Source organism: Melopsittacus undulatus, assembly GCF_012275295.1.
Source record: "Melopsittacus undulatus isolate bMelUnd1 chromosome W unlocalized genomic scaffold, bMelUnd1.mat.Z SUPER_W_unloc_4, whole genome shotgun sequence".
NCBI lineage: Eukaryota > Metazoa > Chordata > Aves > Psittaciformes > Psittaculidae > Melopsittacus > Melopsittacus undulatus.
The window spans coordinates 1,760,473-1,783,090 of NW_022993946.1; the positions used below are offsets into that span (position 1 = coordinate 1,760,473).

General features: G+C 43.2%; 1 protein-coding gene across 4 annotated transcripts in view; it reads left to right on the forward strand.

Annotated features, from left to right (window-relative positions):
* The window catches only part of LOC117438279 (unconventional prefoldin RPB5 interactor 1-like), a 103,566-nt gene that overhangs the window by 18,295 nt on the left and 62,653 nt on the right, over positions 1-22,618 (forward strand). For all 4 annotated transcript variants that reach the window (XM_034073810.1, XM_034073808.1, XM_034073809.1 and 1 more), the window contains exon 2: positions 20,189-20,223. In XM_034073810.1, coding sequence (XP_033929701.1) covers positions 20,189-20,223 — 35 coding nt within the window. The remainder of the gene's footprint in view (positions 1-20,188; positions 20,224-22,618) is intronic.

A 22,618-nucleotide genomic window follows, 5' to 3' on the forward strand; every position in this document is an offset into this window, starting at 1 on the left:
GAGAAATAGACAGGTTAAAGTGATTCCTTAAAGCAGAAGCATTCTGATGCAAAAGGAATGTGAAGCAGCTGCAGAAACAGACTGCACATTTTTAACAGTCAAAGGGGTTTGCTCCATCATTGCACTCCCTTTTTTTTTTTTTTTCTCTCACACATACAGAATCAAAAGCGATACTTCCTAACCACTATGGCTCAGACCACATTGTAACATTATAAGGGGGGTTTCCTTGAACCCTTTATATTTGATCAGCCTGTCAGTGTCCCAAGAAAGACGAGACCCTTGTCCGACCAGCCTGTCTGCATCCCACTGTGGGAACCGTACGGGACAGCCCACTGTATCGGAGGGTGATTCAAGTAACCTATTCAGGGACCCACGCTGACAGCGTCACTGAATCAAATCCCTTACGTGCTGTTGATAGTACACTGGCTGGAAAACAAGCTTGAAGCAATACACAACAAAACTACAGTCACTAATAACAACTAGAACTAGTTAATTATTTAGCATGCATAAAATTCTTACCCAATAGGTGTAAAAACTTTTACATGAACCCGACAACAAAAGAAAACACAACAAAACAAAAAAAATACACAGAACACCGTCTGCCCTCATCACACACACACACATACATGGGATCCCACAGGCACACTCCACACAACTACAATATTTGAAACACAAAATGCAGACAATAATTACTCCCACTACATGGTCCCACATGTAGAGCAAGGCACAAGGACCTTGTGAAGACTACCAGGAAACCATCTCCAAGAAGCATCATTGCAGTGCGAGGTGGCAGGTTCAACCTTAGCGGGCGTCCCCGCAGAGGATCTGCCTCCCTCACATCGCATGACGCTTGGGCTTTTATACTGACCAAAATGCACACTCATTCCGACACAGGTGGCCAGCCTATGTTGGAAGAAGTGACAAGCCATATCTATAAAGGTTTCCAAGGGTTGATAGAAACATGGACATACTTATATTTACCAACTTCTAGTACATGAGTATCACAGAGAGTCTGTATGAAAGGAGATGTATATGGGGTCCCAACTACACAGTCTAACACATTCTGCCCGATACCCCTGATAAGAGCATACAAGAGACCTTCTCATCTCAGGTGGGAAGCACACACACCATGGGGAACTGTGCAATACATCTGCATCCCCCTCCCATCTCACTTCTCCCTTTACAGATGCCCATTTATCATGAGGATCTGGGGGATATAAATCAGGCTTCTTTTCCGGATGAATAGGCTCCAGGTCAAAAGCACCATCCAGGTCAGCATCAGCATTATCAGGCGTCAGAATCTCAGGAGCAGCAACAGCAAACTGATGAACATGCACAGGCTCCTTCTCGGGGTCAATAGAACCTAACTCAAAAGCATCATCTTCATCCTCGTTTTCAATCTTCGCTGCCACAGCGGCAACCAGCAGAGGTTCGGGGGGGAGGGCGGGGGGGGGGGGGGGCACGCTGCTCTCCATGATCTCATTTTTTGACTTTAACATCTCTAAAACAGTTCTCCAAATGACTAACAAACTTTTCACAGCATCATTGCCTTTCGTGGCTGCATTCCACAGCTTAACTTCTGCCCCATTCCACAATGATATCTGAAATCCTGTAGACTCATCAATCTCTGGGTAATGCGTCTTCAACCATTTCAACATTAACTTTAAGTCTGTCTCTTTAAGGGTTGCTCCCTTCACCTTAAGGACTGAAAACATCCATAAATCAGAGGCTTCTTCCTTAGTAATTTTCTCCCAAGTCTCGAGATTAAAAGCTTCGCTGACTCCCACAATTAACTCCTTCTCCTTACTCCAGAGCTCCAATCTTTTTAGCATAGCTTCATCATAGTCTGTCCCTCTCACAGAGAGGATATGTTGGAAGAGCTTAAGTATTACTTCTTCTTCTTTACTTAACTGTTTTCCCATCCTTAAGCTCCCTTCCAACCGTCCGGCTGCTCACCTTATTTGCACTGCGCAGTGTCTTCCTGGCTCACAAGGCTCCGATCCGAGGATTCCCTCCTCCGAGGCTTCTGCCTCCCGATCTTGGTCCAGCCAGATCGATTCTAGCCGATTTCTTCATGGCCCAGCGATTCACACCCTCTTCCTTTTCAATGTGAACTTATAGAGGGTCCCTGTTCAGTCACCATTTGCCGTAGAAAGGACTCAGTCAGAGATCAATATGATCAGACAAGAAGCCATTTATTGCAAAGCATTAACTCCTTATATACTATTGCTTAGACACACCTACAGCAATTTGGCATATCATGATTGGATACTTGTCTTGAGGACCCTTAGTGACTAACATATAATTGGTTAAGCACAGGTGTGAGAACTTGACCTCGAAAGCTTGCCAACAGTCCACAGTTCTCATCACTCAGTGAATTACAGTTTCTTCTTATCTTGCTTGCTTAGGCTTCCTTGGGCCTCCCACGGCATTGCTGTATCCCTTGGAGTTATTCAGAGCTCATGTACCAAATATCCATTCTCCTGTGAGAACACTGTCTCCACACTCCTCCCCATCCCTCTGGGGGCTGGGGGGAGGGAGGGGGGGGAGTGAGAGAGAGACTGCGTGGCTGAGTTGGCTGACTGAGTTTAAACCATGACACCCTGTTTAAGTTTTAACCCATTATCCCTTTCCTAGTTGCTCCCATGCTTGGACAATTGTGCTGACAGTCACAAACTATAAGATAGGTAAGACAAGCAGTTGGGATCACTTGCTGGAGAAGGGGGAGCTGTGAAGGAAATGTATCCCTACAAGGACGTTATATGTCTCTCAGCCATGCGGACCATGATATAGAGATTCCTCTAGTACCTGAGAGAATGAGTCATTGTAGAGATGATCTACTGTAACTTGGACGCTGGGAATGCACCTGTAGATCCAAATGAAGTCATATGTACAAGACCCATGTGTCAGAAGTATAGATGGAGTTCACCATCATCATATGCCTACTCATTGGCATCAATGACCTGGAGTGATGCAGCAGCAACAACACTGGATGAAGTGAGTCATCAAACCCAAGAGTTTGAAGAAAATCTTTCCCCTTCCATCATTTCAGCTGTGGAAAAAATCCTGTCCCAGGAGATCAAACAATTGAGAGGCGATCTATCCAGCTCCCCAAGTGTACCAGCCCACGTCTCAGCTATTAACAGAAGGCACCTTACTGTTCGAGAGAGAAGAAATAGGAGGTACATGCCCCGGGCCACCCTATGGTTTTATCTGTGGGAACACAGAGAAGATGATAAAGTGGGATGGAAAACCTACCTCAGTTCTGGAGGAATGGGTGTGTGTATCGAAGAGGAAAACAACGGTCAGGGGTGATCTTCCCAAGGAAGTTGCTGCTTCAGTCTTTCGTGGGCAGCTTCCCAGATGGAATGGAAGAGCTGATTTTACTCCAACTCCTATGAATAGGAATGTTAATCCCTTTGTACAAGAAGTGAAGAATCTTATGATCACTATTAGAGGGGCCCTGCCTCCAGCCAGGTGGAGAAGAGGGACAATCAGGTTTACTGGACTGTGGGAATCAGATGGCTTGGCACATCAGTCTCACAGGAGTATAAGCCTCTTGTAGATACTGGTGCACAGTGTACCCTGATGCCATCAAACTGTCAAGGGGTGGAACCCATTCATATTTCTGGAGTGACAGGAAGATCCCAGGAGCTGAGTGTACTGGAGAGTGAAATCAGCCTGACAGGGAAGGAATGGCAAAAGCACCCTATTGTGACTGGAGCAGAGGTTCCATGCATCCTCGGCATGGACTACCTCAGGAGAGGGTACTTCAAAGACCCAAAAGAGTACCATTGGGCTTTTCGTTTAGTTACCTTGGAGACAGAGGAAATTAAGCAGCTGTTCACCTAGCCTGGTCTCTCAGAGGATCCTTCTGTTGCGGGATTGCTGAAGGCGGAAGATCAACAAGTGCCAATCGTGACCACAACAGTGCGCCAGTGACAATATTGCACCAACCAAGACTCCCTGATTCCCATCCATAAGTTGAACTGCAGACTGGAGAACCAAGGAGTGATCATTAGGAATTGCTAACCCTTTAGTAGCCCCATATACCCACTCTGAGAATCTAATGGATAAGAGACTATCGTGGCCTGAACGAAGTCACCCCACCACTGAGTGCTGCCGTACCGGACATACTAGAACTTCAGTATGAACTGGAGTCAAAGACAGCAAAGTGGTATGCCACAATTGATATTGCCATTGCATTTTTCTCAATTCCTTTGTGTCGTGTTTTGAGCCCAGCTGGTAACTCAGAATCACACAGCCATTCGTTCATTCCCCTCATTCTTCTCCTGCTCCCTGAGGGATAGGGAGGAGAATTAAAAGAATGTAACTCCCACGGGTTGTGATAAGAACAGCCCAGTAACTAAGGTATAACACAAAGCTACTACTGCTACCATGAATAATAATAAGGGAAATAACAAGGGAAGAGAATACAACCACTCACCACCCACCATCCGATACCCAGACCAACCCAAGCAGTGATCTGGGCCTTTTGGGTAAATCCCATCAGTTTATATACTGGACATGATGTGCTGTGATATGGAAAGTGTGTGTGATGTTTCTTTCTTATTAGTTGTTGGAGACATTGCTGTTATCTTGTTGATCACATCTGTGGGAATCTGGGCACATCCATCTTGCCATTTAACTCCCATAAATTTAATCTCCTGTGCAAGTCCCTTGACCTTACTCATGGCAAAACCAGCTATCAGCAGGATTTGGACTATTTTCCTCCCTTTCTCAAAAACTTCTGCTGTATCCCCCCCACAATAATGTCATCAATGTATTGCAGGTGTTCTGTAGCTTGCCCCTGTTCCAGTGCAGTCTGGATCAGTCCATGGCAGATGATAGAGTTGTGGTTCCACTCCTGGTGCAGTTGGTTCCAAGTGTACTGGATGCCTCTCCAAAAAAGGCGAACTGTGGGCTGTGCTCTGTTGCCAAAGGAATTGGGAAAAATCCATTGTCAATATCAAGTGTGGCATCCCCGTTGGCTGCCTTTGACTCCAGTTCATATTGAAGTTCTAGCATATCTGGTATGGCAACTCAATGGTGTTGACTTCATTCAGGCCACAATATGCTACTGTTAGTCTGCACTCTCTGTTGCACTTTTGCACCAGCCAAATGGGGCTATTAAAGGGTGAGCAGGTCCTGCTGATCACTCCTTGGCTCTCCAGTTTACAAACAGGAAACCAGCTCTGAGGATCATCATCGCAGTGCAAGGTGGCAGGCTCAACCTTAGCAAGCGTCCCCGTGGAGGCAGTGTTGACCTGGGTGGTATGAGGTTCTGCCTCTCCTACATCACATGAGGCTCAGGCTTTTATAATGACAGAAATGCACACTTATTCCGATGCAGGGAGCTAGCCTATGTTGGAAGAAGTTGCTAGCTATATGTAGAAAGGTCTCCAAGGGTTGAGACTTTTCCAGGGAGTTCTAAAGTGGAACTTTCCAGATAGGAACCAAAACTGGACTTTCCAGGGAGCAGCAAAGCAGGACTCTCTGGGGAGGAGCCAAAGCAGACAAACAGTACTATCATTGTGTGTTTCACCACCGACCGTTATCTATTGTCTCTGATGCACTAGGCAAGGTGGACAGGTGCTTAATTTCCTCTGTCTCCAAAGCAGCAATACCAAAAGCCCATCAGTACCTTTTTGGATCTTTGAAGTACCCTCTCCTGAGTTAGTTTATGCTGAGGATGCATGGAGACTCTGGACCACTCACAGTGGGGTGCTTTTACCACTTTCTTCCAGTCAGGCTGATTTCAGCCTCCAGTACAGTCAACTCTTGGGATCCTCCTGTCACTCCAGAAATACAAATGGGTTCTACCCCTTAGTAGTTTGATGGCATCAGGTTACAGGGTGAACCATTATCTACTAGAGCCGTATATTTTTTTGGAACTGATGTGCCAGGCCATCTGATCCACACAGTCCAGTAAATCTGATTGTCCCTCTCCTCCACATGGCTGGAGGCAGGGCCCCTGGAATAGTGATCACAACACTGATTACTTATGTCTTGTAGAAGACATAAGTAGAAGGAACTGGAGTAAAATTAGCTCTTCCACTCCATCTGGGAAACTGCTCACCAGAGACTGAAGCTGTAGCTGTCATGGAATGATCAGCCTTGACCTTTGTTCTCCAATTCACACACCTATTCCTCCAAAGCTGAGGTAGCTTTTCCATCCCCCTTCATCATGTCTTGTTCGTGATCCCGCAGGTAAAACCATACGGTGGCCCATGGAGTATACCTTCTGTATCTTCTCTCTTGAGCAGTAGGATGCCTTTTGTTAACAGCTGAGGTGTGAGTTGGTACACGTGGGGAACTGGATAGATTGGATAGATCATCTCTCAATTGTTTGAACTCCTGGGACAGTTTTTCGACAGCTGAAATGATGGAAGGGGTGAGATTGTTTGAACTCTTGTAGCTGGCAAATCACTTCATTCACTGTTGGTGGTGTTATGTCATGCTAGGTTATGGAATGCAATGTGTGGGCATATGATGATGGTGCACTCCGTGTAAATTTCCGCCCCATGGATCGTGTACATTCTACTTCATCTTGATCTACGGATGCATTGTTGGCATCCGGCCTATGATAGTTCATTACTGCAATGGCTGATTCCCTCAGAGACTGGATGCCTTTCTCTAGAGTAATCCACTTGGCTGAACGACTCATAACATCATCATTGTATAGAAACCTTTCTTCCACAGCTGCCAAGAGCCTCCCCCTAAGGCTGAGGGACTGTTTCTCTTTTCCAATTGCTTTGTCAATTCCCCCTTGCTTAGCAAGTGATCCCAGCTGCTTATCTTCCCTACCTTCTGGTTCGTGACTGTCGCACCATTGTCCTAGCATCAGAGCAACCAGGTGACGATGTGCTCCCTGGATGACAGGTGAAATCTTTTTGCATATTCTGTATGTTGGTTGAGTTCCAGGGTCGAGAAGTCACCTCTTGTTCTTTTTTTGTTCCATGTAATAATAACTCTTGTTCAGATGCTATTCTGTGTAGTAAGTGCACTGCTTCTTCATCTTCACTGTACAGGTTGGTTTTTGTGCCTCTTGTTTCCATTTCCCCTTGCCTACAGGGGCAACCAATATTGGCATGAATTGGTCCTTTGGTTTAGCTGCAGTGACTATCACTGTGGTTGAAGTGGCTGCAGTATCTGCTAACAGGGTTGGTGTAGCCGCTATGCTTAGGGGTTGAGTAGCACCAGCAGCTGCATTGTCTGTTGCTGTCAGGGTTTGAGTAGCTGCTGTTCTTGTAGTTGGAGTAGCTGGGTTGTCTGTTGCTTTGCCATCAGATCCAGAGATATCTTTTTCCCTGTGGAAGTGCTGGATAGTGTTGAACAGGGCTCTGTAACTGTAGGCCAAGCCCCAGCACGTTGCCATGATTTGTCCCTCTCTGGTATGACCATGATGACAAAACAACTTGTTTAAGTATTTTACTAATTTTTCTGAATATTGCACTTGTTCAGTGGTAAAGTTCCAAAGCACCGAAGATGCCCACTGGCCTAGATACTTGCCTGTACTATCTCACACGCCCTGCCACTCATGACTGTCCAGCCTCGGGTAAAATTTTAGTCCTCCTATATTGTTGTCTAACCCAAGACAAGACCCAAGACTGACTCTGCTTAACTTCTGAGATCAGATGAAATGGTCGTGGGTAAAACACACTCTGTATGTGTGCCAACATGGTGATCCCCATCACAATCAGCAGGAAGTCCTCAAGGGCCATTCAAAACCTTCAGAACACTCAAATTATGCTGTAAATAGTCTGGTGGGGGAGCTGGGAACATAAGGGAATGTCTCCTTCATTGATTGACCACCCAAGGAGGGAAAAAAAGATGTGTAATTGCTAAACACTTCCATTATATACCTCCCAATAGAGGTGTTGACCACACTGGGAACACAGGCCAGGTCAGTTTCATGATCAATGATTCTATTGTGTTACAAGTCATTACCATAAAGTACAATGAAACAAGAACCTTAGCCCAAGCCCCCCAGGCAATAAACACTAAGACAGCAAATACTGGCTGGAAGTAAGGTATGACATGCTGAAACTCTGAGATCAAGAGTAACAATTTTGAATGCCAATAAATCAGCATTAGAATGAGTGACTATTAATTCAAAACAGTGAATCCTTATCACAACTGCGGTTAGACAAAGTCTGATCAGATCTGTCATTATCTCAACCCTTTGAGCCCCACATTGGACACCATAAAGAACTGTCATGATTTCAGGCCAGCTGGTAATTCAGTACCATGCAGCCACTCACTCCCCCTCCTTCTTCCTACCCCCCCCTCCCAGACGTATGGGGAGGATAATGAAAAGAATGTAACTCCCACAGGTTGTGATAAGAACAATCCAGTAACTAAGGTATAACACAAAACTACTTCTGCTACCACAAATAATAATAATGATAAGGGAAATAGCAAGGGAAGAAAATACAACCTCTTACCACCCGCTGTCCGATACCCAGCCCAACCCAAGCAGTGATCTGGGCTTTTCGGGAAGCTGCCCCCAGTTTTACATCATGGGCATGACGTGCTGTGATATAGAATAGCACTTTGGCTAGTTTTGGTCAGGTGTCCTGTCTCTGCTTCCTCCTGGCTTCCCCTTCTCCCTTCCAGACCATGAGACTCACAAATTCCTTGGTCAGAGTAAACAATATTTGGCAACAACTAAAATCGTCAGTGTTGTTCCCAGGCTGAAAGTCAAAACCACAGCACTGCACCATCTCCTAAGAAGGGGAAAAATGACTGCTACTGCTGAACCCAGGACACTTTGGCAGCAGAGTGCAGGCTGCAGTTCACTTTTACTTGGAGGGGCATCCAGTACACTTGGAATTGACTGCCCTGGGGGTGGAAACACAGCTCTCCCATCTACCATGGACTGATCCAGACTGCACTGGAACAGGGGCAAGCTGCGGAGAACACCTGCAGTACATTGAGGGTATTATCATGTGGGGTGATACAGGGGAAGATGTTTGTAAGAAGAGTAAGAAAACCAAATCCTTCTGAAGGCCAGTTTTGTCATAAAACGGACTAAGGTCAAGGGACCTGCAGAGGAGGTTCAGTTCTGGGGAATAAAGTGGAAGATGAAAGTCTCCAGATCCCCACAGATGTGATCAACAAGATAACAGCAATGTCTCCACCAACTTTCTTAGGTGTTGTGGAGTTCTGGAGAATGCACATCCCAAATTACAGTCTGATTGTAAGCCCTCTCTATCACGCAACTTGGAAGAAAAATGATTTCAAATGGGGCCCTGAGCAACAACAAGCCTTTGAAGCAATTAAACGAGAGATAGTTCATGCAGTAGCCCTTGGAGCAGTCCGCACCGGGCCAGATGCCAAAAATGTGCTCTACACTGTAGCTGGGGAGAATGGTCCTACCTGGAGCCTCTGGCAGGAAGCTCCAGGGGAGACTTGAGGTCAACCCTCAGCTTTTGGTGTCAGGGATACAGGGGATCCGAGGCTGGCTATACCCCAACTGAAAAAGAGATACTGGCTGTGGAGACAGTGTTCTCACAGTAGAATGGATATTTGGTACATGAATTCTGAATAACCCTGAAAGATACAGCAAAGCCATGAGAGGTCCAAGGGAGCTTAAGCAAGCAAGATAAGAAGAAGCTGGAATTCACTGAGTGATGAGAACTGTGGACTGTTGGCAAGCGTTCAAGCTCAAGTTCTCACACCTGTGCTTAACCAGTTATATGTTAGTCACTAAGGGTCTTCATGACATGTATCCAATCATAATATGCCAAATTGCTGTAGGTGTGTGTAAGCAATAGTATATAAGGAGTTAATGCTTTGCAATAAATGGCTTTTTGTCTGATCATATTGATCTCTGAGTTCATTCTGCGGCAACTGGCAGCATACAAATGGGTTCAAGCTGCTTCAGAAGTGATTGGCACTGAAGTACAGCTCCTCCTGGCACCCTGGTTGCCAGTGCTGGGCTGGATGTTCAAAGGCAGGGTCTCCTCTACACATCATGCAGCCCATGTTATATGGAGTAAGTGGGCTGCACTACTTACACAACAAGCTCAAATAAGAAATCCCTGTTGTCCAGGAATTCTAGAAGTCATCATGGACTGGCCAGAGGGCAAAGATTTTGGAATGTCACCAGAGGAGGAGGTGATGCATGCTGAAGAGTTCCCACTGTATAATCAACTGTCAGAAAGTGAAAAGCCATATGCCTTGTATACTGATGTGTCCTGCCTCATTGGGGGAAAGCATCGGAGATGGAAGGCAGCTGTATAGCCTCCTTGACAAGAAGTTGCAGAAAGTGCTGAAGGAGAGGGAGAATTGAGTCAGTTTGCAGAGCTGAAAGCCATCTAGGTGGCCCTGGACATTGCTGAATGAGAAAAATGGACAGTCCTTTATCTCTACACTGACTCATGGATGGTGGCAAATGCCCTGTGGGGGTGGTTGCAGCAATGGAAGCAGAGCACCTGACAACTCAGAGGGAAACCCATCTGGGCTGCTGCCCTGTGGCAAGATATTGCTGCCGGGGTGCAGAACCTGGTGATGAAGGTACACCATGTAGATGCTTATATATCCAAGAGTCCAACCACTGAGGAACACCAGAACAACCAACAAGTGGGTAAAGCTGCTAAGATTGAAGTGTCTCAGATGGATTTAGATTGGCAACATCAGGGTGAATTATTTTTTCCTCAGTGGGCCCATGACGCCTCAGTCCATGAAGGCAGAGATTCAACATCTAAATGGGATTATGATTGAGAAGTGGACTTAACAATGGACAGTGTTGCCCAGGTTATTCATGAATGTGAAACATGCTGCAATTAAACAAGCCAATCAGTTAAAGCCTCTTTGGTATGGAGGACGATGACTGATGTACAAATATGGGGAGGCCTGGCAGATTGATATCACACTCCCACTGACCCGCCAAGGTAAGCACCATGTGCTTACCATGGTGGAAACAACCATCGGATCCTGGAAACATTCACTGTGTCCCATGCCACTGGCTGGAATACTATCCTAGATCTCGGGAAACAAGTCTTGTGGTGACACAGCACCCCAGAGAGAATTGAGTTTGACTATTAGACTCATTTTCGGAACAACCTTATAGACACTTGGGCCAAAGAGCATGGCATTGAGTGAGTATATCACATCCCCTGCCATGCACCAGCCTCTGGAAAAATTGAACGGTACAATGGGCTGTTAAAAACTACACTGAGAGCAATGGGTGGTGAGGCTTTCAAGCATTGGGATGCCCATTTACTAAAAGCCATCTTGTTGGTCAACACCAGATGATCTGCCAACAGGGCTGATCCAGCCCAATCAGAACTTTTACATACTGTAGAGGGGGACAGAGTTCCTGTGATGCACATAAAGAATTTGCTTTGGAAGACAGTCTGGGTTATTCCTGTTTCAGGTAAAGGCAAACACACTCATGGGATTGCTTTTGCTCAGAGACCCAGATGTACTTTGACAAAACTTTGACAAAACCAGACAAGTTCAGTGCTGTTGTCAACACGCAACGCTATACACTGTCTCTCCTGCCCTGAAGGACTGTTACAACAGATGAAGCCCAACATCATGAACTGAATGAACTCCGTGAACTTCATAGGGTTGATCCATGGACTAAGGAATAATATCTGTCTGCCGCGGCCAGGTGGAGGGGAGAAAACACCGATACGATGTAGGTTCACAAAATGCTCCGTTTATTGATTACAAGGCTGCTCTTAATATACTGTCTTACACGCGATCACGCATTACTTGATTGGCTGCTTCACTTTGCCCACGAGAGGTACACGCTCCACTTTACCTCTCCTGATTGGTTTCACACCTTCGCTTCAGCTTAGCGTTACATCATGCTTCTGGCATCTTGTTATTGCGTTCCTGTTTTGCTGACCTTGACGCTTCCTCTTCCAGCGTGGGGTCAGAGGTTCACTTTCTCACAGCTTGCTGCAAGCCTGTTAAAGCGCCCATGCTCGACCCCCAACATCTCCCCCTCTTTTTTCAAATAAGGCGTTCGTCATCTGCTGCATGTGTTGCATAATACATTGTAACAAACAAGGTCCAAAAAACAAAATTAACAACATAATCATTATTGGTCTGCTAAACATCATGATTAAACTCCTTAACCAACTACTTATTCCTAACGATTTTAACCAAGAGTCTATAGGATTTGTTTCTACAGTAAGTTCTTTAAATTCAAACAATTTCTTGTGAATAGATTCAGAATGATCAGAAAGATTCATACAACACATGCCCAGAAGCATTCTAATGCAAAGGGGATGTGAAGCAGCTGCAGAAGTAAACTGTACAGTGTTAACAGTCAAGGAGTTACACTCGCCATTTATTGCAAAGCATTAACTCCTTATATACTATTGCTTACACACACCTACAGCAATTTGGCATATCATGATTGGATACTTGTCTTGAAGACCCTTAGTGACTAACATATAATTGGTTAAGCACAGGTGTGAGAACTTGACCTCGAAAGCTTGCCAACAGTCCACAGTTCTCAGGACTCAGTGAATTACAGCTTCTTCTTATCTTGCTTGCTTAGGCTTCCTCGGGCCTCTCACGGCCTTGCTGTATCGCTCGAAGTTATTCAGAGCTCATGTACCAAATATTCATTTTCCTGTGAGAACACTGTCTCCACATCTTCCCCTTTTTAGTTTTACTAAAAGTTTTTTTACAATTTGGTGTGTCTGCTCTAACACTGCTGGACTTGTGTAACATAACAACCCACTACTCTAGGTAGCATTATTTCAGTAAGATTAGTCTGATTTGAAGTCATTTGACGTCACCTTTATAACATGTGGCATACCAGTGAATCCTACACACCATGTAACAAGTTGGAATAGTTGGAATTTAACAGATGTGCTCAGTATAATTGTCCATTACCCATGGTCACACATAATAGAACAGATATTACAAAGATTTTACACAGATTTCTATCATTGCTGTTTCTTTATGTTGTTCTGCGGCTTTATACTTTTTGCTGGCAGTCAGTATGGTTCTGTTGATAGTTGTACACAGCTGGGCCTGCCCTTTTTCTCCTGGATGGCTCTCTGATAACAGCGGAGGCCATCCCTCACATCAAGGTCTGGCATGGCATGTGTCTCCACCGCTCCACGCCTGCTGGGTTGCAGCCAGCAGCGGAGCTAAAGGTTCTTCTTGGTTGCAGACACAGAGGCCAACCCAGTCTTGCCCTTGACTGTGGTAAGCAATCTCAGTCCTTGCACCTTGTTGTCAGTGCAGAGTTTCACCTGCTTCACCCAGTAACAAGTCACTACTACAGCAAAGCACACACAGATTTACATTAGCAGAGTAACTATCACAGAGTGCATCAGCATGTTGAAGATGCTAATGACAGTGAGTGACTAACCAAAGCAATTTCTTACAGTGGAGTTCTCCCACCCTCTTAATTTGTTCCATTACCTGCTTTGTAACAGTACCATCATATTAGAATATTTCTAGCTTTTACCTTAGCATTTTCTAGCAGCTACTGCAAATCTGCACGCTCTAACATCTCTTTCACAAGTGACAATTCCATACAATACAAGGTATAGTTTCTTGTTAGCAATTGGCTAGTAAATACAGGTGGTTTTATATGCAAAATCACAACCTCTAATAATAGCTTCTTTACAGGCACGCATATTCAAGGTGTTAATTTTCAGTTGCCCTCAAGTGATGTTTTACAATCATTTGTTTCTCTCTATCTCATTCTGCTTGGGGTTTCATGGTCAGCTCCTGTAGCTGATGCATCAAGTTCTTCCACTCATCTTTTTTTTTTTTTTTTTTTTTGGATTACACATGCATATTGTCTGGAAAACAAGCTTGAAGCAATATACATCAAAACTACAGTCATTAATAACAGCTAGAATGTGTTATCATTACCCTTTTTTTTTCTATTTTTTTTCTAATTTTTTCTAATTTTTTAATTTTTTTTTTCTATTTTTTCTATTTTTTTTTCTATATTTTTTTCTATTTTTTTTCTTTTTTTCTATTTTTTTGGTTTGTTTTTTTTTTTGTTTTGTTTTTATTTTTAAAGTCGCTCACCCTGCTTTGCACAGCTAAAACCACTGGCCTATCGGCAACTGCACTTTCGCATTAACCTTTTCTTGCCCGAAAGGTTAAACTGCTACCTGTTAAAACTTTTACATGAACCTGACAACAAAAAATACACAGAACACTGTCTGCCCTCATTACAAACATACACAGGCACAGACACGCATGGGATCCCACAAGCACACTCCACACAACTACAGTATTTGAAACACAAAATCCAGACAATCATTGTTCCCACTGCACAGTCCCGCATACAGGACGTGACACAAGGACCCTGTAAAGACTATAGGAAACCAGCTCCGAGAAGCATCATCACAGTGTGGGGTGGCAGGCTCAACCTTAGCAGGCGTCCCTGCAGAGGCTCTGCCTCCCTCACATCGCATGAGGCTTGGGCTTTTATAATGACCAAAATGCACACTCGTTCCGACACAGGTGGCCAGCCTATGTTGGAAGAAGTTGCCAGCAATATCTATAAAGGTCTCCAAGGGTCGATAGAAACATGGACATACTTATATTTGCCAACTTCTAGTACATGAGTATCACAGAGAGACCGCACCAAAAGAGTTGTACACGGGGTCCCAACTCCACGGTCTGACACATTCCGCCCGATACGCCTGATAAGAGCATACAAGAGACCTTCCCATCTCAGGTGGGAAGCACACACACCACGGGAAACCGTGCAATACATCCACATCCCCCACCCATCTCACTTCTCCCTTTACAGCTACCCATTTATCATGAGGATATGGGGGATATAAATCAGGCTTCTTTTCCGGATGAATAGGCTCCAGGTCAAAAGCACCATCCAGGTCAGCATTGGCATTATCAGGCGTCAGAATCTCAGGATCAGCAACAACAAACTGATGAACGTGCACAGGCTCCTTCTCGGGGTCAATAGGACCTGAATCGAAAACATCATCTTCATCCCCATCTTCAGTCTTCGCAGCCATAGCGGCAACCGGCGGAGATTCGGGGGGGAGGGGGGGGGGCACTGGTTTCCATGATCTCATTTTTTTTTTTGACTTTAACATCTCTAAAACAGTTCTCCAAATGACTAACAAACTTTTCACAGCATCATTGCCTTTCGTGGCTGCATTCCACAGCTTAACTCCTTTCACAGCTTCATTGCCTTTCGTGGCTGCATTCCACAGCTTAACTCTTGCCCCATTCCACAAGGATATCTCAAATCCGGTAGACTCATAAATCTCTGGGTAACGTGTCTTCGACCATTTCAACATTAACTTTAGGTCTGTCTCTTTAACGGTTGCTCCCTTCACCTTAGGAAGGACTGAAAACAGCCATAAATCAGGGGCTTCTTCCTTAGTAATTTTCTCCCAAGTCTTGAGATTAAAAGCTTCACCGACTCCCACAATTCTTCCCCTATCTTACGCCATTGATCTTTGGAGAATAACTGTCCCATATTTTCTAACAACCCCCTTCGTCGGCACCAAAATAAAAAGTCCACAAGTTCCTGTTGGGGTATCGAGTACCCTGTTTTCTTCGCTACGCATAGCACTCCTTCTATCGTAGCCTTTTCTATCGCTGATACAGCGAAACCCATCCCGAACCAGACCGCAGTCTGCCTGACTCACCGGTCAGCCGTGGCCACGTAATTTGAGCTCCTTTCCTGCCTCTCTCGGACAGCCTGCCTCTCTCGGGCAGCCGGGATCTCCACCTTCTCTCGTCCGCGGTCTCTCTCTCTCTCCTGGTATCACGTCGGGGTCACCAGAATGCCGCGGCCAGGTGGAGGGGAGAAAATACCGATACGATGTAGGTTCACAAAATGCTCCGTTTATTGATTACAAGGCTGCTCTTAATATACTGTCTTACACGCGATCACGCATTACTTGATTGGCTGCTTCACTTTGCCCACGAGAGGTACACGCTCCACTTTACCTCTCCTGATTGGTTTCACACCTTCGCTTCAGCTTAGCGTTACATCATGCTTCTGGCATCTTGTTATTGCGTTCCTGTTTTGCTGACCTTGACGCTTCCTCTTCCAGCCTGGGGTCAGAGGTTCACTTTCTCACAGCTTGCTGCAAGCCTGTTAAAGCGCCCATGCTCGACCCCCAACAATCTGTCTCTTTATATATATATATGTATATTAAAGCAACAAACAGAACAAACAAAAAGAAAAATATGGGACCTGAGCATGACATTAATAGGTATGGAATAAGGGGTGGATACTGTCTTGGATTCAGCTATAGCAGTTATTTTTCTCTTTCCTAGTATTTGGTGCAGTGCTGTGTTTTGGCCTTAGCCTGAGAACATTGCTGATAACACTCCAGTGGTTTAGTTGTTGCTATGTATTGTTTATTCTAATCAAGGACTGTTCAGTCTCATGGTCTGCTAGTGAGGAGGGGCACGGGAATTCAGGAGGAGGCTGAGACAGGACACCTGACCCAAACTAGCCAAAGGGGTATTCCATACCACAGCACGTCATGCTCAGTATATAAACTAGGGGGAGTTACCCAGAAGGCCCAAATAGCTTCTCATGTTGGGCTGGGTATCAGCTCTTGTGTTTCTTGAGCTTTTTTTGAGTTTTTTTCCCCTTCCCTTTTTTTATATTCTCTCTCGTTGTTGTTAATGTTTTATACTTTAGTTATGGGACTGTTCTTATCTCAACCTATGGGATTTACATTCTTTTGATTCTCTTCCCCATCCCTCCCAGAGGTGGTGGTGGGGTAGGTGGGGAGTGAGCTCATGATTGCATGGTTCTGAGTTACCCGTCGGGCTTAAACTGTGAGACTTTTCAATAGAGTTCAGTACCCGAAGTGCAGTCTGAAACATTTTTAGGTGGTATTTTTTAGTATTTCTGTACAAGGTCTTCTTTTATGCTGGCTTCTGAAACAAAAAGATTTGTTGTTTGTTCCATCCTTTAGTATCCCTTCAAGAAAAATTGTATCAAAAAAGAACAATTAAATTAAAATTGATTTGTCTGATTGATTTTTCTTTTTTTAAAAAAGGGTGTAAAGGGTGATGGAGAACAGCATATGCCTCTGTGCTGTTTTACTGACTGGCTTATTTAAAAAACATAAAAGGCATTTGTGCCCAATTTGCATATTTGCTAATTAAAAAATCTTCCTGGAAACATTCAATAGACTATCTTCTGTAACCTTTAACACTGTAGCTAATGGATACAGCCTGGAAATTTTCATAGGAGGTCCTCTTGTAATCTTAAATCTTAAAATAACAATAGTGTGTGTGCCTTTAACATAGTAGAATAGGCCAAACTGTTCTAACTTACTAACACGTAGAGAGAAAGGAAGAGAAAGGAATGTTCGGCTGATGGGGGAAGGAATGTAAGGGGACTGATAACAACTAAGGGGACAATAAATAAGACAAAGGATGTCAGCCTTCAAGATAGCAGAGTGGCGCCAGTGTGGAGCAAGACTGGAACAGAACAGAAGCAAGGACACACCAACTGCTAACTCAGCACTAGGTTCTTGCAAGCCTGCACAAGCACTGAGGTCATTCAGTAAGCACAGTGAGGAAGACTATCAACGACCACCAAAGACCCTCACTCAGCAAGAAAGTGCATGCGTAATTAGGATGAAAATATTATCATTTGTTCCTAGAAAATCTATGAATATGCGTGAGTATGCTAAATATATAGCCACTGTTGGCAAGTATTGGGTGTGCTCACCTTTGCGAAACATTTTGCCTATGCGCCCAGAGCTGCAATAAAGAATGCTGCCTCTAAAACTCCAATTTGAGTCTTAGAGAGTTTCTCCTACAAACTTTTACAATAACACTCTAAATAATGTAAATTATTATGAATATGTAACTTGTTAATATGCAGCTACAAAAAGATTATCATGTTGATAAACATGCTCTTCTGGTTTTTCAGGGCCTTTCTTGTGCTTTTAGCTCACTTTATGCATAGGAAGTCACGTATTGGGAATTGGAAGCTTCTTGTCTTTTCCCTCTTCATCTGCAATAGGACAATTAAACTGGAACTTTCTTAAAAGGATTTCATAAACATTTCTGTGTGCTAAATTATGTTGCGTGCTTCACAATCTCTACCAACTGAAAGGATGAGGGATGTTGATAGAATAGGCTCTAACTCTCGTACTTCTGGATGGTGGGCTCCATTGTGGGTTAGCGTTATTACCCTGCTCTATGTAATCTATACCTTTGATGGGAACTTTTCTCTTAAAATGGGCTTAATATTAATAGTATGAATTAGATTTCTGAGTTGATATAATGTAGAAGTCTGTATATTTACTCTTAACCTTAGCTTGCACATTAAGGAAAGTATTTGCTGGGCATTTGATTTGTAGGCGTTTAAAGCAAATGATAGATTTAAACTTGGCTTACGCAGGGCAAGCTACCTGCTGAATTTCCTGATGGATTATGAAATAGTATAACCACAAATGTAAAGCTGATCTTTCTTATGTAAGTACTTTGTTTAAAGAATTATTAGCTCACAAAGTAGTCCCTGGATAGGGAGTGCAGGGTCTGAGCTCTGTTCTGCAATAGCTGCACATATGCTAACTAAAAAAAAAAAAAGCCTTTCATCCTGTTGTGTGGGAAAAAAATATCTGCTCCAGTGATTTCAGTGGTACTTGAATGTATGTTACTATTTTCTCTGCAAATTTTCCCATTAATTGCTTTCAAATGTGTCCTGGGTTCATCAGTAGCAGTCATGTTTTCTCCTTCTTGGTAGCTGGTGCAGCGCTGTGTTTTGACTTTTGGCCTGGGAATGGTGCTGATAGCACCAATGTTTTTAGTTACTGCTCAGATGTTTACACTGGCCAAGGACTTTCTGAGCCTCATGCTCTGCCAGGGAGGAGGGGAAGCTGGGAGGAAGGAGAGACAGGACACCTGACCCAAGCTAGACAAAGAGGTATTCCATACCATAGCACGTCATACCCAGGATGTAACCAAGAGTTACCCGGAAGGGCTAGTGCTCTGGGGGTTGGAGGAGGTATCAGTCGGTGCTCGATTGCACGGGGGATGTGAGTTATGGGTTGGTGGCTGGTGAGGTGTCGTATTCTCTTCACTTTTTATTTCCTTTATCATTATTATTATTGGTGGTGGCAGTAGTGATTTGTGTTATACCTTAGTCACTGAACTGTTCTTATGTCAACCTGTGGGAGCTACATTCTTTTGATTCTCCTCCCCAGCTCTTCGGGAGTTGAGGGAGAAAGGGGGGGAATGAGTGAACGAGCTGTGTGGCTGGGTTTAAGCCATGACAAAATGTTAGCATTATTTTGGCTATAGGAAAAGCAAAATTTGTAAAAAATAAACATCTAGAAAATACTTATAGTGAGAAGATGTCTAGACACATGCCTCATGGCTTCATCACATTTCATATAATTGAATGAAATTGTTTGTGTTATATTTTTGGTAACCATTTTTCAGAGATCAGAATATGTTTTGAAAGACAAAATCTTCACGTTATGGCAGAGAGGGTCACTGTTTTCATCATCTTGTCTGTTTGCTATACCTATATAGTTTAAAAAATACAGTTAAAAAATATTTAATTTTAGCAATGCCCTTTATTTTGTAAATTATTTTGAATCTCTTGAAAAAGCCTGTGGCATAAAGTGAAATATTCAGATTAAAACTTCTTCTTTCTGTGATACCTGGAAAGAACAGGAGGGAAGCCAGCAGCCCATAATGGTGTCAGGTATTCTTCTATTTAAACACCACAAAATTAATTTGTGCTTTTTGAAATCCTAACTGGCAGTGGAGACATTTGTTGATGTACTGAGGGTGGAAAATATTTTTTTGGTGCTGTGGGGTTCATTTGATTTTTTTTTTAATGAATGAGTAGGGAGGTTACATTAATATTATGTTATAATGTATGTTGTTTTCTTATTCTGCAAACACGTGACACTGAAAATAGATTTGCAGATCACACAACCTACTACTTATTTCATGTATCATGTAATAGTTATGGAGGAAGTATTGTACCAAAATATGAACTGAAAAGCTGTAATTTTTTTCTGTAGTTATCAGTCTGCATTACTGTGTGATAAAGTGTGCTGCTTAAGAACTACCATTCACATGCCTTCACACTGACAAATAGAAATGTATATAGAGATACTACCAAATCTGTAATGTTGCTGTTCTAGTTTCTGATGCATTGACATTGAAGCTGTGTGCTTAGCCTTGTTTCCTCATGAGTAGTTATCTGTTTTAATGACAGGTGGTCACTAGCTGCCAAGAAAAAATCCAGCACTGGTAAGTGAAAAAATTTTTATTACATGCCTAAAATACTGATGAGTAGCCTAATTATATTTTAATGAAGTATTGCTATTGATTCGGATGATAGCCAAATACTATTTACATGTTTGTGGATTAAAGTTAGTGATAGGTCAGCATTGTTGCAGTGCACTTTCTTAAAAATGTATATATTTTCCACCGATATAATTACTTTAAATCACAAATACACTGTTTATACTTCTGTTTTAGATACCCATCTCATTTGCTGTTACCCCAAGTAACCTTGTGTGTAAATGCTGAATTTGCCTGGTTGGTGCAAAGGTACTCCCAGGGTAGAATTAATGATTCTTGATATCTTTCTAACTATGGAGCAAGTAGGAAATTCTGCTTCACCCCCTCCATGTTCTAAACCACTCTGAAAGTCATGTTTCCCTGTTTTTCCCCCCAGTAAAGTGTGTGATAAAGCTTAGTTTGTGATGCTTAGAAAGAAGTGGTTACAGAAAAAATATCTCAGAGCACTTTTTTCTCTGTTGGCAATCTATGGTTAATAGAAAACATGCTTAGTAAATAATAGTTTTCTATGGCATGTGAGGAAAATGTACATTTAATGGTGAATGAAACCTTATATGTTACTGTGAGATATAACAGTTGATCTTACACATATCAAATTACAATATATCCATGCTGTGTTTACCATGATTTTACTGAGAGGACAACAGGAGCTGTCTTGATTGTTGTCTGAAGGGTTATTGCAGAATCACATCAACTGCCCCTTTAGTGGTGAGATTAAAACTTTGGTTATACACCATCAAGCATATAGCATTTAAATTTTTTTAAGAGGCTTTTCCTTCATGCCTGAAAGGTCTCCAAGCAAATAATTTATATTTAGTGTGTCTCAAATGTTTTTACTTTAAATGCACATAGGCTGCAAGCACTGGATAAGAGGAAAAAAAATCAAGGCAATCTATGCACATCATCGTATTAAATTCTAACTATTGGCTCACAAAAAAAAATCTAAAACTAGTGTTTCATTTATATTTAAAATCCAGAGACTGCATTAATTTTCAGTAAGGGAAATATTATTGAAATAAGGCCCCACCCTTCACACCTGAGGTTTATCTGCCAGGGCCTAGCAAGCTTGGACGGTGACAGCAAGGTCGTAGGTTTGATTAGAGTATCCTTCTCATAGATGGATGGCCTTACAGGGCTAAGCAAGCTCCATCTGCCCAGGTTCGGAATTAGAGTCATCCTTCTCCTAGGATGGTTGCCTAAAGGCTAGTGAGCCCATCCTGCCCATGGACACACTTTGTTATGACCCTTCAGTTGAGACCTGCCTGGCATGGGAGACCCTACCGGAGGCATATGCCACCACCAGCATAGATCCCAACCTCACAAGGGCACGCAAGCTCTTTCCCCACGACAAGGGGGTGTCTGTGAAAGAGTCATAATGAATACTGAAAAGGATTTCACTCTGCTTATGAGTCTAGGAAAATCAATGATAGTATTTTGAGAATTGTGTTACCAAATATGACATTCATTTTTCAGCACATTTATTGATTGATTTCCTGAATTCTCAGAAAACATGTAATTTGCTTCTCAGGTCAGTTTTGTTAAGTGTGCTGCTCCATGCCTTCAAGTTGCCTTTTATTGCAGAATTTACTACCATGTACACATTTACTGTTTTGAAGTACAACCAAACAATATAGAAGACCTTAGGCACACTGTAGGAGAGGATCTGGTTCGAGACCATCTTAAGAACCTGAACGTACAAAAATCCATGGGACCTGGTGAAATCCATCCACGGGTCCTGAAGGAGCTGGCAAATTAATTTGCTAAGCCACTGTCCATCATATTTGAAAAATCATGGCAGTCAGGTGAAGTTCCTGATGACTGGAAAAAGGGAAATGTAAGCCCCATTTTCAAGAAGGGGAAAATGCAAGACCCAGAGAACTACAGAGCAGTCAGTCTCACCTCTGTGCCTGGCTACTTCAAGCAGGAGCTGATTTCTGACCACCTTTAGAATGGCAGTAGTCCATTAAAATAGTTTTCCAGCTGAATTTAAGTATTTAATAATATCTTAACAAAAGAACGCTTTTTTAGAGGGGTTCTAGCTGCTTGTTTTGCACACAAATAAAAATCCCTGCAGCAAATGAAATGGTGCATCTTGCAAAGTCCTCTGGAGAGCCAGGTATTTTCTGTGGGAATAATTTGTTCAAGTCTTCTGAGCCAGTTCTCTCTTGGGTGGCAACATGCAGCATGAGACTTATTTACATTTTGGATGGAGAGGCAGCGGAAGGGATGTTCCTCACCTGCAGTGTTCCTTGTTAAGGATTGAAGATGTGACAGAATCCTGGTGGTCAAGCCATCTTTCATACATCTTGACTCCTTGTAGGAACACAAAGTTCATATGAAA